The 16,220-nt window shown below is 40.7% G+C and overlaps 1 protein-coding gene across 6 annotated transcripts in view; it reads left to right on the top strand.

The window, feature by feature from the left end:
* MAPRE2 (microtubule associated protein RP/EB family member 2) overlaps positions 1–16,220 on the top strand; it is a 197,030-nt gene that overhangs the window by 68,695 nt on the left and 112,115 nt on the right. For all 6 annotated transcript variants that reach the window (XM_082699580.1, XM_082699584.1, XM_082699583.1 and 3 more), the window contains one exon: positions 183–244. In XM_082699580.1, coding sequence (XP_082555706.1) covers positions 183–244 — 62 coding nt within the window. The remainder of the gene's footprint in view (positions 1–182; positions 245–16,220) is intronic.

Genomic DNA, 16,220 nt, shown 5'->3' with positions numbered 1-16,220 from the left:
CTTGGCTAACTTAATCTCTCTCCTATGGTAAAACCAACTGAATTTTGATGTTGTGTATGTGCTTTGATTTCTCTTTCCATTACTAACCACACCTAACGAACTACGTTAAAGTCCTTTGCTCCTATGTTTTCATCCTATTAAGTATTCTTTTCCTTTCTTCTTTTTTTTCCCCCCTCTCCCAGTATCCCATTCCTCAGCGGTACAATTCATCTCGTCAGTCAGGGAGAGAGCCTGGATGCTCAAGGTAAGATTTAAATCTAAAACGGTATAGAATTCCTTGTCTGCAGATTAAATTGAAGTATTCATGCCTTTGTAACAATTTATTTTCAAAATTCCATTATACAATTATAATGTATTATAATTCCCATAAGCATGCTCCATTAAAATGTTATTTTTCAAACTATATACCATTTCCCATGTGTATGAAGGTCTGAACTGCTATCAGCAATTCCTCTAAAAATGGTCAAGTCAATTAAAGTTGAATTTTGGAGATATTATTAGTGATAAGTTGAAGGAGAACCTATTAAGATGTAGGCAAGTAACCTCAGGACATTTCATGATATTTGTGAACAAAAAATTTTTAAATTTCACTTATTTATAATAAAGAAATCAAGACAATTGCTCAGACTTTACAAAAGGGGGTGGAGCATATTTGGGAAGGAGACAAAGACTTCAGCCTCTCCCTTCCTCTCCCCCACCAGTTTGAGGTTTGTGTTTGAGACCCAATCAGTTGACCTTCACTTATTTCCCACTGGTATTCTGAGTCTCTTTCTCTCTCATGCCTTCAAGGTTCGTTCACCTTCAGTAGCTCCCTAGAACAAAGGAACAATTAACTGAAATTCCACCAGATGGCAATATTTGGAAAGCCATCCACAGAGGTTTCAAAGCTGAGCGCTACTATTGTTCAGAGAATAGTTTCAGTGTAAGACATCCTCAACTTCCCCAAGGGTATTCTAAACATCTCTAGTTTTACTTCTTTCCCCACCATATCGAAAGTTTTTACCAAAGGAAAAAAAAAAAAGTATATTAGGGAATATATAGTATATAGGGTATTTTCTTTCGTTTTTCATTGTGGAATAAAATTAGAAATGTCATTCTTAAATAATTCTTCAGGGTGTCCGTATTAAAAGCTCAAATCGATGGATAATATACTATATTTGGTTTGGGATTTTGTGGTGATAAATGCAATGACTAATGGTCAGTTTTAAATTGAGAAAGCTAAAATTCTAAAAAAAAAAAAAAAAGAAGAATAGCTTTTTAAGGAGGAGAAACTTGCAGGTATAAAATACTTACTTGATTTGATTCAGAATAATTTATTTAAATGGGATGAGTAAACTTCATTCGTTTTGCTGTAATGAAAGTGGAGATCCTGAACCCTGACTGGACTTTTCAGAGACCAGAGCTGGGACAGAGGGACCCAGAAAGACATCTAAGGGCAGTTAAAATAGAAAGCACCAAAGAGAGTCACCTAGGCTTGCTTGGTACACCTAGAAGCAGACCTTGAGTGCTCTTGGAAACCTGCTCTTGTGCCACTAGCCCTTCTGGTAGGGGATTTACGTGTCTGGAATGGTCCTGGTCTTGGAATATAGTCTCCTGAGTACCCCTTTTCACCCCCCAAAGTATCTCCATTTGGACGATAAATTCTATAGTTGCCTACCTTCTAGGCTGGTTTGTTCAAAAAAAAAAAAAAAAAAAGCTAATAGAAAAAGGTGGTCCAATACCCAAAAAGGGTGTGTGTTTTTAATCCTCCTTAGATCTAGGAGACAGAATAAATGCTCCCTTTTCTGTAAAGAGACACGTCATGAATATTTTCTGCTTAGCGGGCCATACAGTCTCTGTCATGACTATTCAACTCCCTCTAGTGTGACAGTCACCATAGAGAATACATAAATGAATGGGCTTGGCTGTGTTCCAGTAAAGCTTTATTTACAGAAACGGGTAGTAGGTGACTTTTGGCTGGCGGGCCAATTCTCCCCCATTTCCTCTCCCCTTACCGAAGACAGCCATCCTTAAATCCTCTCCTTTGTCTCCCTATCCTTTCTAGGTCTCAGCCTCCTTACTTAATCCCAGTTTCTGAGACAGTTGATAGTTGCTTTGGTGACTAATCTCAGGGGTGTGGTTCCTGGGCACCCTTGACGGAGACTGGCCGTTGGCTTCATATCCGAGTCTGTTTCTGCACTCTGCGCACCAGGCTTGTGCCTTGTACCTTGCGACCTAGAACAGCTGCCCTTTTGAGACAGCGCTTGCATCTTAAAGTTAAATCCTGAAGCAATAGCTGTTCAGTAGACAATTTAATTTTATGCTTTGGTCCTCACTAAATAACTGTTTATGGAAAATATAGCCACATGAAGGAAAGATGAATGCTAGCTAGAGCAAATTTGTATTATAAAAATGGTACATTTAAAGGAAAGTTTGGAAAGAAAAAAATGACCCATAACACCATCCCAAAATAACTGTTTGGTCTCTTGTATATTTGCTTTGCTCGCAAGTATTCCTGTTTTTCTATCCTGGATGTAAACTTTGTGTTTCACTTCGCATTAGTCAAAAACCTTTTTCAAGAATCTTCAGAATTATTGTTAGGATAGAACAGTATTATGATATCAGTGTGTCCGAATATCCTCCAGTTTTCTTGTTTTGACTCCATCAAATTTGGGGGGTTTTTTTGTTTGTTTTTGTTTTTTTCTTTTTTGGTCTCTTTCCTTAGTACAAAATCCCAGAAGTGGATTATTCAGAGATATGACCATTCTTAAGACTTTTAATCTAGTTTACCATATTTCTTCCCAAATGGTTTGGAGTCCTTCACAAACATTTGTAATTTGAGAGGACTAGCCTCACCACAACTTGATCAGAAATAGCATTTAATTCAATAATACTTGGAGTGTCTCATATATATAAAGAAGTGTGCTATTTGCTTTGGTGTGTGTATATATAAAAATGATAGGCTTGGGGCGCCTGGGTGGCTCAGTCGTTAGGCATCTGCCTTTGGCTCGGGTCCATGATCCCAGGGTTCTGGGATCAAGCTCCACATTGGGCTCCCTGCTCTGTGGGAGGCCTGCTTCTCCCTCTCCTACTCCCCCTGCTTATGTTCCCTCTCTCGCTGTGTCTCTGTCAAATAAATAAAATCTTTTTTTTTTTTTTAATGATAGGCTTTTTCCACAAATTTTAAGTGCCTGCTCTGAACTATGTATTGTAAGGTTTCCACGCTGAGCAGAAGATGGCCTCTGTCTGAGTTTGACCCTACTAGGAAACTAAAGTAGATATATATGATATCTATAACTGTATACAAAATGAGACACACCATAGGAGAGATACAGAAAAATACATCGGGATTCTGGCGGTTAGAGATGGCATCTGAGCTGAACCTTGGAGATGGGTTGGATTGGAACATTTAGGTGGTGAGATTTGCTTTTCATTCCATAAACATGTACTGATAGCTGACTATATGTGCTGGGCACCAGGCTAAAAGCTAGGGTTATAAAGATAAACAAGACAGGTCTTAAAGCTTAGCATCTAATGGAATTGACTGCTTTAAAAAAATAAAATAAAAAGTCTGCTGAGTCGGATAGCTTGTCTAGCAGAGAATGCATGGGGATAGGAATAAAGCCAGAGTCCTCTTTCGAAGAGGACACTTTTTCATGACTCTTCCTTCGATACAGTCTTGTTCATTCGCTGTCCTATCAGAATCTGAGGGAGATCAGCTTCTGTAAGTGTGAAGGTTATTCTAACTGGCTGACCAATGTTCCAATTAAAATTGGCCTAGATTTCCAGCTCTCCTCTCCCCTGCCCCAAATGAGTCTCTTCACTGAGCAGTTCAGAGCTAGGGTTGGAATCACTGAGACCCATATCCTGGCCCTGATCCTGTGACGACTGAAGCCAATCACCAAGAATTTCATTTGTATGTTGTTTTTCAAACGGCTGGAAGGAGCCTCAATCGAATCCAACTGACCCATTGTAAAGATGAACGCTGTTGGTTGAGGAGAGTTGAGGCATGAGCCAACTGCCGGCTGTGAGGCGAACAAGCCATGGCACCAGACCCTGGCTTCAGGCTCCCTTCCTGCTTGTTCTGTGCTCACTGCTGTAATTGACCCTGTAATAAGAGCTCAAAAGAGAATTTAGCCCACACATTTTTCCTTTACGTGCGTGTAGAAGCAACATGTATTTTCACCCAATTCAGACCACCACAAACAAACCTTAAATTTTAACTTCTAAATGAAAAAGCTAAACCGTAAGGAATAGATGAGTAGTAGAGAGAAGTGTGGAACACATTCCTACATCTGCCATTTTCCTCCTTTAGGATCGGGGTGAATTACTTGGCCACACTGAGTTTTTACATGTTGAGTTTGTTTTAAGAGTAATTGGAGGTAGCGTAAGTGTCAGATATACACGGGCACTCGGCAAGTGTTCTTCTTGCTCCTTCTCTCCTAGAGCTACAGGCTTTTACAGGGTTCCTTTCATCTATTAAGAAGGTTTCCCTCTAAAGCTCATGAGCATTAAATGATGAAATGAGAACACATTTATAAAAGTGTCTGGTCTAGAACTTAATATTCCCATTTATGAATTTCACTTACCTATGCTTAAGTAGGAGTTTAGAGGTTTTCATTCATGGTCTTTACCCTTCAGTAGCTTATTTCGTATGGTTTGTGGATGTGTCGGTAAGATTTCAGAATTTTCTGATGTTTACTCTAAAATGTCAAATACAGAGATGACTCAATGAAGAAAATATAGCTAAATATTAACCATTTAAAAATCTCAATGGTGAGTATGAATGTATGTTATGCTGTTGTACGGGCTTTTTTTCTACTTACCTGGATGTTTGAAAGGTCTTAGGCCAATTTTTTTAAAACTTTGAAGTACTAAGTCTTGACCATGGCCCCCATCACTGTGTAAGTGACAGAGGGTCCATTTCGGGCCAGAAAGTCAGGGTCTCCACCGTGGCGGCGCTACGGCCCACCGTAGGGAACACTCACGGATTGGCCAGTCCATGCTGAGCGCCACGGTGGGACAAGTCCATGACGCCACCGGAGCCCCTAGCAGCGAGGACAAAGCCACGACTGGCACAAGGACATCCCACAAGGCTTCCAAGAGGCAGGGACCTCTCCTGTAAGCTCTGAAGGAAGAGGAGGAGCCAGCAGTTGTTGAGAAGGTGACTGGAGAAAAGGGAGGATTGTCTAGGCAGAAAGTGTGCAGCCTCCTCAAAGACCAGGAAAGGAATTAAGAGAAGCATCTGGCATATGGGCTCCATTGAAAGAGGCTCATTAAGGAGCCGCAGCATCCTGGGAGGTGTGAGAGACAAGGCTAGAGAGACCGATGAGGAGGGGCCTCGGCAGGCTGCTGAACACCTTCACCAGGGGGTATCCTGCAAGTGCCGGTTGAAGTACTGGAAGCAGAGCGGGGAAACCACCAGTTTCGTGGCTTAAAATGGTTCACCTAGCCGCTGTGTGGACAGTGGCGGGAAGGGGATGAGATGACAAGAGAAAGTGAAAGATGTCCAGCATCTGGCTAAGGAGGTGACAGCTGGGGTAGAGAGGTGCGCGGACTTGAATACCAATTAGAAGGTGAGCTGGATGGGACCCGGTAAGGGAGAGGCCAGGGGTTAACTCAGTGGACAGGTGCATTGAGTGTTTGCTATGCGGGAAGCGCCATGTCAGTGCTGCAAAGGAAAATAAAGTCAGCTCTAGGGACTGCAGAGTGAGCGGTTGCTGTTTGGTGTAGAAGAGACCAATGAAGAGAGATCTTTGCTGAAGCACAGAGTGACCCTCAGGGACCCCCATCTGGGATGCCGCAGTGAGAAATAGTCATCTGGGGACCATGGACCTGCGTGGGCTCCCTGGAACTTCTGCCAGTGGCAGTGTTGTGGTTGGCACACCTGGGATGATGCCCACATGCCTGGTGTAAGTGGGAGGTTTGGTGGTATTCCTTGCCGAGACCGGAAACCCAGGGTAACAGAACATTGCAAGTGTGACGGCAAGAACCCAAAGTGTAGTATTGAATGTATTGAGTGTAGGATGCCTGTGACAGCTAAAAGGATGATGTATGTGGGGCTTTAGGGTCTGAACCCCAAAAGAGAAAATAAACCACAAATACAGCCATGGGAGTCACTAGTAGGTAAGCAGTAAGCCACGAGTATAGGTAAAATTGCCCAAGTAGAGTAGAGCCTCCAAGATCAGCAATATTTAAGAACTAGACTAAGAGAAAGAATACACCCATTTTCATAGCAGCAATATTGACAGTGGGCAAAAGATAGAAGCAACCCAAGTGCCCATCAACAGATGAAGGGATGTGCAAAGCATGGTAGATACATAGGATAAAATATTCTTGTGCCTTAAAGAAAACTTGGTTACATGCCACAGCATGGATGAAAATTGGAGACCTCATATTAAAGGAAATGTCCATCACAGAAAGTAATACTATACGGTTCCACTTACGAGGTATTGAGAATAAAATTCAGAGGAGGAGAAAGTAGGGTGGTGGTTTTCAGGGGCTGGGGAGAAGGAGATGTGGTGAGTTATTCATTGGGTGTAGTTCTAGTTTTGTAAGATGAAAACCATCCTGGAGATGAACACTGATGCTAGTTGTACAGCAGTGTCAATGTCAATACCACTGACCTGTACACGTAAATGGTGAAAATGGTAAAGTTTATGTTCTGCATGTTTTCTACAATGAGAGAGACTGATTAGCCAAACACAGGAGGAAGACCACTCGTGTACGCTGTCATGGATGCCCAAGGAAAAGAGCATTTCTAGAACAAGCAAATGGGGTTGATAAGTCCAAATGCTCTGCAAAGGTTAAGATGATAACTAAAAAGTGCCTCTTGATTTTCAGCAATGAAGAGGTAAGTTGATTATCTTGGCGAAGCTAATTTCAATGGCCTGGTCAAACTAGAATCCAAACCAGAGTCCAGGGCAAGTGGAGAGGGTAGGTTTAGATAAGCCTGAAAATATTTGACCATAAGGAAGAGGAGAGAAAGGGGAACCTTTGGGGAGGAAGAGGGACTGCACAGTTCATTGACACCGGGAAGGAGCCAAGCAGAGCGGCACGAAAAGTCAGCTAGAAAGTCACAGAGCAGGGCTTTGAGAAGGCAGGAGGCCCCTGGCCAGGAATCCACCTTCTCGTGGCACCAAGCAAGAAAGAGTAAGATGGCTGGCTACCTTGTAGGCAAATGTATAGGTTTGGGGGTGGGAAACTTAAAATCTTGTGTAATGGCTTGAGTACGCTCTGAAGTCAGACGCAGTAACATCTGCTCAGGGAAGGTGGAAAGATCAGAGATGTAACAGAGTATTAAAATGTCTGATGTATCCCAAGTAACTGAGTGCTGACTAGGGAAGCAGAGGGGTGATCTGGAAGCCCTCACACCCACTTAGTGTGTGGGGGGGTTGGCCCACGGACTTACAGTTGTGCTGGTCTTGGAGGCAGAGTGCCTTACCTGCAGCATGGCTCAGCAGTCCAAATGAGGCACATGCTCCTGAGCAGGTGAAAACTTCCTCAGAGCTCCTTTTTGGGAAAAACTGGAAAATGGATCATGAGGACAATATATTTAAAATGGGTTAATGCTTTGTTTGAAAGTTTGTAGGTGTCAAATGTGAGAGGGGCTGCGAATTGTTTTGGTTTCAGACTTTTTTGCAGTTCCTGCAAGGATGGTAACTCACGATGGCCCCCTGTTGACAGAGTAGATTATTAGGGACTAGCCTGTGCCAACAATTGATTGGATGAATTCAAAGTGAAACTGAACATTTGGAGAAGTTGCGTGTCCCCTCCCCCTCCATTCACAAACTTGGATTGCCTCTCGTACAACTACTCTGTTGCACAGAAATAAAACTGCCAGTTGCTTAGCAAACCTTGAATGTTGTGTATCTTAATTGGAGATTTCTGCTTTTTTTTTTTTTAATTTCTTTTCAGTGTTCCAGAATTCATTGTTTATGTACCACACCCAGTGCTCCATGCAATCTGTGCCCTCCTTAATACCCACCACCAGGCTCACCCAACCTTCCACTCCCCTCTCCTCCAAAACCCTCAATTCCTCAGAGTCCACAATCTCTCGTGGTTCGTCTCCCCCTCCAACTGCTTTTATTTAATTCTAGTATAGTTAACCATATGGTACTATATTAATTTCAGGTGTACAAGATGGCCCTCCAATAATTCTATTTGCAAAAATATGGATGGATGTTGAGAGAGTTCAGCCTTCTGTGTGGAGTACCAGGACTTGGTTAAGTAATACTCATTTTGCTAGAAAAATGTCACTAAGATTACTCTGAGGTTGACCTACCTTATCGCATTACAAGTGGGCTGTGGCATGTGGAAAAGAATGCTATTGTTGTCCCCTAGGCTGGCGTCTGGAATACTTGTGTGTATTGAGGCCCTTAATCAAGTGTTTCTTCTGCCTCCCCCGTCACCGTCTGAGTTAGTGTTTCCAGTCAAGAGATGAAAAGTCATGAATATGAGGGACACCACCTGAAGGCTACGTCTTATTCCCACTGATACCCTCAGAGCTTGAGAGCGGGTTTCTAAACGTCCTGCAATGATGATGTTCTAGATCTTTGCCACTTAACCTGATAGTCAGTAGCCAGGTACCCACCGAGTGTTGGAAATGGGACTGTGAAGGTTTCCTATGCATTTTAAGTCTTTAATCTCAATGTGAACAGTAGCTACTGCATTGGGAAGCCAGCTCTAGAAGCCAGATTACGTAGAACTGAAATTTTATTTTTTTAAAAAATATTTTATTTATTTATTTGACAGAGATCACAAGTAGGCAGAGAGGCTGGCACAGAGAGAGGGGGAAGCAGGCTCCCTGCTGAGCAGAGAGCCTGATGTGGGGCTCTATCCCAGGACCCTGGGATCATGACCTGAGCCGAAAGCAGGGGCTTAACCCACTGAGCCCCCCAGGTGCCCCTAGAACTGAAATTTTAAATACAGCTTACAAATAGAGCCAACCCAGGAAACTCACTCTGGTCTTTGATGTCCAGACAAGTCTGGCCTGGCCTCGTTCTGCCATCAGGTCGGTTACAGCATAGGGATTCTGGTCTGTCTGAGGATGAATAACGGGGGGAGGGAGTAAGATCTGAAAACCACCTACAGCCAAGGTGGATTCACCTTCAGTTTAGCCAAACAGTCTAACCCCTGAATACCAGAGTCCTATCGACAGAGAAGAAAAATCTAAGGAGAGAACAAACTTTATTTGAAGGCTACTGTGCATAAGCACTGTGAGAGCGACTTCACATAGGACATCTTACCTGAAATTGGTTGTCTTTATATGCCCTCTGTGAAATTTTGTTTATGCTTGTTATAAATGCATTTGAGAGCTTACAAACTTGTTCAGGGCCCCTCGCTAGTAAGTAATAGGGGGCAAGATTAGTACCCAAACAGTTATGAACCCAAAGCTATTTCCATAAGCAGTACTCACGGCTGGGAACTTTAGGGTAGGATTAGAGGTGGAAAAGAGGTTATAGGAGTCAAACGACAGATTCTTGGTGCATCTCTTTAATTCTGATTATCTCAGAAGCTGTACCTGTATTCTTCTGCCTGCTTGCCTGCCCTCCTCACCTCCCACCATTCGAGTTTTGTCCATCATAGGTTATGTGGAAATACAATTAGTTGTGTCATAGAAGATGTACAGTCAATCATTTGAATTGAAATTACTCAAGGAACAGAGCTATACCATCATCTTAGCTGCCATCTAGGCAAAAGTCAAGCTACTTGGTAATTATGTATCCTTCTGATGGATCTCCTGAAAAATACAGCAGATGAATCAACTGTCTCCCAGAGTTCCAGGGCTCCCTGCCTTCCTTCTCCAATGTCTTAGCTATAATGTTCCACTTCTGTAGGATTTCCAAAATTTCCATTATTGAAAATAGTAGAAATCATGGAAAGCAAATCACCCGTAATTCTAACAATTTATTTTTCTTTTCCTTCTGGTCCTCATTCATGTAATTTCACATAGTTGGAACAATACCTTGGGCATACGTCTGTAGACTGCTTTTTAATTTCCTTTTATGTCACAGGTTTTCCATGCTGCCACACTTATTCATGATTATAGTGTTAAGGTCCTTAGAATAGTCTATGAAATTGACATCCTATTATTATTCCAACCTGCTATCGTTTGATTTACGGAGTCTGTTTCAAAGCAAAGTTTGGTAGGTTTTAAACTTACAGATCCAAACTGGTGAAATACCCCTGACTGGAGGTCTCCTACCTGTGTGTTCCCACATCCTCTGAGAATAATTACTGTACTAAAGAATTCCAGAGAGGGTATTACCTTAGATTTTAAGCTTTTTCCCATGTAATTTTTCCAAAACATGATATTCTTAAAGAAAAGTAGATGATACATTCTATTTTAATTCTCATGTCTGCCCTAGACATTAGGCACTTAATTTATGCTTCTTGAATTCTGCATAATCTATAAAACTACCTTGACATGAGGTTGTTCAGCGGCTCATACTGGGGCTGACAGGTTTTCAGCCTTGCTTACCTAAAATATCATTCTGCTTAAGCTACATGCACGGACGTGTTTGCTTCTGTTCTAAAGTTAGTCCAGTTTCAGTTCAAGAAAACAATTCAAATGCATCAGGGATTATCAGGTTAACATCAAACTACGTTGGGGAATAAGAATAGGAAAGGTCAAGATAAGCCTCAGTGCCTCCCTAGAGAACTAGATTCTAGGTAATGAGGATTCTTTATTTTCCACCACTTCATACTCTTGCTTTGAAGTATGGTGTTAGTCCTTTACTGGACCAAGATGGTTCAGTTGTGATTTTTCAAGGCAATGACTCGTCTACATAACACCTACTTGGCAGAGTTTCTCTCATGGGATTCTTGGCCTTCCAACTATATTTTTTGCTCTTGGGGAGGGATACAGTTCAGACTTGTGTGAGGTAACGCCACTCACACAACATTGCTTTGGCTTACAAACTGGACTGAAACATAAGTATCATTTTCCAGTGCCCAGCTTAGAGAAAAGCTTCACTTGGTTTGTCAAAAAATAAGATTTGAGTGCTTAGAATGTTGTATGAGGTCATTGTTGCCTCCAAGCAGGATAACCATTCTTCTAGAAAGATGTCTTGAAATAAGAGTATCCTATCACTATTGCCTCCTGCTCAAAACAAAATTTTAAGAAATTGCCTAACTCAGGCACACTATCTAATTTCTTTCCTTTCTTTTTTGTTTTTGTTTCCTTAAAGTTATTTAAATTCCGGTTTACACAGTATAATATTGTTTCAGGTATACAATTTGGTGATTCAACACTTCCACACAATATCCAGTGCTCATCGCAATAAGTACCCTCCTTAATCCCCATCACCTGTTTCCCCATCCTCCAACCTTTCTCCCTTTCCTGGTAACCATCAGGTCTCTATAGTTAAGAGTCTGTTTCTTGGTTTCCCTCTTTTTCCCTTCCCCATAATCCTTCCTTCTTTAAATCCCACATATGAATGAAATCTTATGGTATTTGACTTTTTTGTTCAACATCATATTCTCTAGCTCCATCCGTATCTTTGCAAATGGCAAGATTTCCTTTTTATGGCTGAGTAGTACTCCCTTGTGTGTATATCACATCTTCTTTAGCCAACAGTCATTGGACATTTGGGCTCTTTCCATAATTTGGTTATTGTAGATAATGTTGCTATAAACATCGAGGTGCATGTATCCCTTCAATATTTTTGTATTTGGGGGGTCAGTGCCTAGTAGTGCAATTACTGGATTATAGGGAAATTTAATTTTTAGCTTTTTCAGGAACTTCCATACTATCTTTCAGAGTAGCTATGCCAGTTTGCATTCCCACAAACAGTGAAAGAGGTCTCCCCTTTCTCCACATTCTTGCCAACAGCTGTTGTTCTTTGTGTTGTTGATTTCAGCCATTCTGACAGGTGTGAATTGATGGGTCATTGTAATTTTGATTTGTATTCCCTTGATGAGTGATGTTGCGCATCTTTTCATGTGTCTGTGGGCCATCTGTGTGTCCTCTTTGGTAAAATGTCTACTCATGTCTTCTGTCCAAAGCTTCATCTCATCAGAACTTCAATATTTTATTGTATGGGAGATAGCAAAATATGAAGCATTTGCTTTTAAATGTAATTCCATTTAAGTAAAATTATTTTGGATTTCAGAGTAAAAATGGTAGAGAATTGTGGTTGAAAAAAGTGACATTTCTGGCACAAAGAACAATTCACTTGGATGGAATTCAACAAATGGCTTTAAATATTACAAAAGTTTGGCTATCTTAAGGATGGCCATAAAGGCTTCAGAAGAGGTGGACTTTGAGCTGAGCCTACTTTTGTAAAATAAGGATTAAGGAGGAGGAAAAAGCCCATTCCATGTATCAGTCAGAGGTAATAGGAACCACTAACCATCTCAAGGAGAGTAGGAGGCGATGATGGATTCTTTAATGTGATTACTGGAGGATTAAGAGAGAAAGATAAATTAGGATCAAGTAGTTCTGAGTCCCAAATACCAAGTAATTTGTCTGCACTTTGTATTTAAACAGTGGAAAATACTGAACACAATGCAAATAATTGAGAAACATTGAATTCTCTTTTTAAAGATTTTATTTGTCAGAGAGAGAGGAAGTACAAGCACACAAGCAGGGAGAAGCCAGCTCCCCTGAACAGGGAGCCCAATGCAGGACTCGGTCCAAGGACCCTGAGATCATGACCCAAGCCCAAGGCAGATGCTTAACCCTCTGAACCACCCAGGGGTCCCTAGAAACATTGGATTCTAAGATGATAGTCCAAAAACCAAGCTTTGCTTCCCTTCTCTCCAGATCATCTGTTGAAATAACAATTTAAAAAGAAATTTGTGGCAGTTCTGGAAACAGGAGTAAGTACCAGAAATTGACGAACTTCTAGAACATGGAAAGCAGGTAGGATTATATTGCCAATTAAAAATATTTAAGACAAAAATATGGGGGAAAAACCCCAGTTGAAATAATTCAAAGAATTATTATAATCCAGATTAAATAATTCTGAGGATTGAAGAGAACAAACAATTTATCCTTAGAATGAAAAGTACTGCATTCCTCAAACTCCACTAACCATTTGCTTTAAAAAAAAAAAAAAAAAAAAAGTTGCCATGGATAAGGTGAGCTTAGAAATTTTTAATTCTTGCGAATTAAAAATCAAGGGAAAGACTTAGAATGTAGACAGAGTATTCTAGAGTCTAAAGCAAAAAAAAAAAAAAGGTGAAAAATACTGAGATCTGAAAGCATGGTTTAGAAGTTCCCACATAGTTCAAGCCTTTAAAGGAAAAAACAAATCAGAAAGGCCTAAAGATTCAGATTAAAAGAGGCCAAGCCTTTACCCAGGATATAGGACATCTTAGAGCTTCTGGTGTGTAAAGTTAGACAATGAGAAGATTACCAACTCAAGTGATCACTTGAATGGTGTAAACTTTGGTACATAATGTTAGAAGCTGGGAGACCAGAGAACCAGGCTTTTAAAGCTCTGAGGAAATGGATTTGGGAACTATGATTCTGTACTCACCCCAATTATCAACAAAGTATGAGAGCAGGTAGGAATTTCCTGACCTGAAGTCTTGAACACTTTACCCCTCTTTTCAAACAACTTGAAGATATAGTCTAGGAAAACAGGATAGAAATAGATAAATGTTAATAAAACACCCCAAAACTATGGAACTAGTAGAGGAGTCCAACTATAAGAAACATCAAGATGCCAGCAACAATAGTAAAGCAATTGGCCTAAATTAGTGGGTTCCATGAGGAAGGTCTTGTCGAAAAAAGTCATTCTGCTATAAATTTAGAGTTATAAATCTGAGTGTCCTTTATCATACAATGATAGTTACAGATTTTTTCTCTCAGGGAAAAAAGTAGTTAAAATCTCTAGAAAAACTATGTAGATGCAGATAGGTCGAATACATGAATATGGTAGGATTCAACTTCAGCTTTAAAATAAGGCATGCTTTTGGACAATTAATGACCTGTGGAAAGATAATCTATTTGACCTTGATGGTTTTGTTAGGATATTCTTCGGATTGCAAGAGGTAATGAGATTATATTTCTTTCCCTATGAAAGGTGACACCACTTGTGTTTTGGAAAGAAGAAATGACCTAATCATAAGTGCCATTTATTAGACTTGAAGTTTAGAAGCAATCTACAGTCAAAACAAGGAAGCCTTAAATACAGCCATAGAACATAATGTAAATATGAAGGATAAAGTAGACCTAATGGTAAAGTCATGCAAATTAAAAATAGGAAAGTTCGTGAAGAGAACTAAAATGGAGAGTTGATAAGTCATGTTCCTTGGAAAGAGTCAAAAAGAAGATTTTAAGAATGGTGCTTAAGGGGCGCCTGGGTGGCTCAGTGGGTTAAGCCTCTGCCTTTGGCTCAGATCATGGTCTCAGAGTCCTGGGATCGAGCCCCACGTTGGGCTCTCTGCTCAGCTCTCTCTCTCTCTCTCTCTGACTGCCTCACTGCCTACTTGGGATCTCTCTCTGTCTAATAAATAAAATCTTAAAAAAAGGTTTAAAAAAATGGTGCTTGAAAGTAATAATGGTAATTGCTGGAATAATTCAAAATATTAACAATAATTGAGAGAGGCAAGAAGCAATGGAAGTGTTCAATTTCTTTCATAGTAGAAAATACTGTGTTGATACACTAAGAATAGACCATACTGAGGGGCATCTGGGTGGCTCAGTCAGTTAAACATCTGCCTTCAGCTCATGGTCCTTCAGGGTCCTGGGATCGAGTCCCACATTGGACTTCTTACTCAGTAAGGAGCCTGCTTCTCCCTCTTTCTCTGCCTGCTGCCCGCCCCCCCCCCCCCGCTTATGCTCTCTCGCTCTCTCTTGTTCACTTGTTCTCTGTCAAATAAGTAAATAAAATCTTTAAAAAAGAACCCAAAAAACCCTGACTTTTTAGAACTACAATTGTAACTGCAGAAGAATTAAACAGAATTGAACAGAAGTAGTTCAAACAGATAAATTACTTAAAATGGGATTGGGGTAAGGGAAAGTAGTAAGAGATGTTTGCTTTTAATATTAGGCAATCTGTATGTCTTTACATTCTTCTGCTTAGTCCATAAATTACAAATAGTAATGGAGAGAATTAAAAGGAGAGCACAGATGGACTTCTAGAAGTTTTCACATTTGCCTGTAGCTCAGGTGACATTAGGGAAACAGAGAAAAACTGAGGAGCAATTGGAGAAAGAATGGGTAGGATTTGGTGGTTCAGTAGATAATTGAACAGTATGGGTTTTTTGTTTTGTTTTAAGGGAATAAAGCAAAGATGTATATTTTTAGACTCCTTGACGAGGGTTAATCTGAACTGAAGCTATGGACAGAATGCCCCCAGGGATAATATACTTGTTAAACTTGCAGATGCCTTGCTGTTCCTTATCCAGTAGTATTTCTCTAGGCTGGTCCAGAAATGAAAATATGGCCATTTTATTAAGTGATACTATTTTATTTTATTTTATTTATACTTAATGTAATAAAATATAGGTGATAAGCCCTATGGTCAACTATTTGCCATAATAGGATAATCCAAACCTATGTATTTTTTTAATCCTAAGTGTCAAATGCATCACACTCTGGAACCACCAGGGACCACAGGAAAGTATCAGCTAAATAGCACTTGTTTGATCAAAACTCTTCGATGAACTAAGAATCACCAAAGAATCATGGCTCAGGTTAGCGCAATGGATGCTGGCTCTCTGTCTTGGAGTGATTGGATTTGTGGCTGGGGGGAAAGAGGCCAGGTTTTACTGCATTAGAAGCTCTTGATGCTCTGGGCTCTGAATATTTGAGTTTTCAGTTGAGCTTCTAATCCTCCTCTGCTACCTTGAGCTGGGATTTTAGCAATTTCCTGGGCGTGATCCTATTTACTTTATCGTATTTACGACAAGTTTTTTAAGGACTTAAGTGGGAGCTGGGAGGAATAGAGTTCTTTTCAAAGCCTTTCTAAACTATGAACTCTGCAGGTCCCCCTCCTCCTTATTCACAGCCTGACACCCTTCCTCACTCAAGGATTATCTGCTGCAATTCTTTGCTGAAGGCCTTCCCACTGAAATGCCACCTTTTTCCGGCTACAGTAGAACAAAGCGTTTTACACAAATCTGCTTCAGTTCTTAGAACTGCATAACTTCAGGAATGGAAACCATCTCAAGATAATAAAATTGATAAAGCTCTTTGGACCAGAATCCAAAAGCTCACAGAGCTTTCCATTTCTTGCAGAGACTGACAATTAGGTGTAAAATCACACAGAAAACTTGGCTCTCAC

This window comes from Mustela nivalis, assembly GCF_964662115.1.
Source record: "Mustela nivalis genome assembly, chromosome: 14".
Taxonomy (NCBI): Eukaryota; Metazoa; Chordata; class Mammalia; order Carnivora; family Mustelidae; genus Mustela; species Mustela nivalis.
Note: the sequence above shows the minus strand (reverse complement) of the source record. Positions and strands in the feature narration are given on the sequence as shown.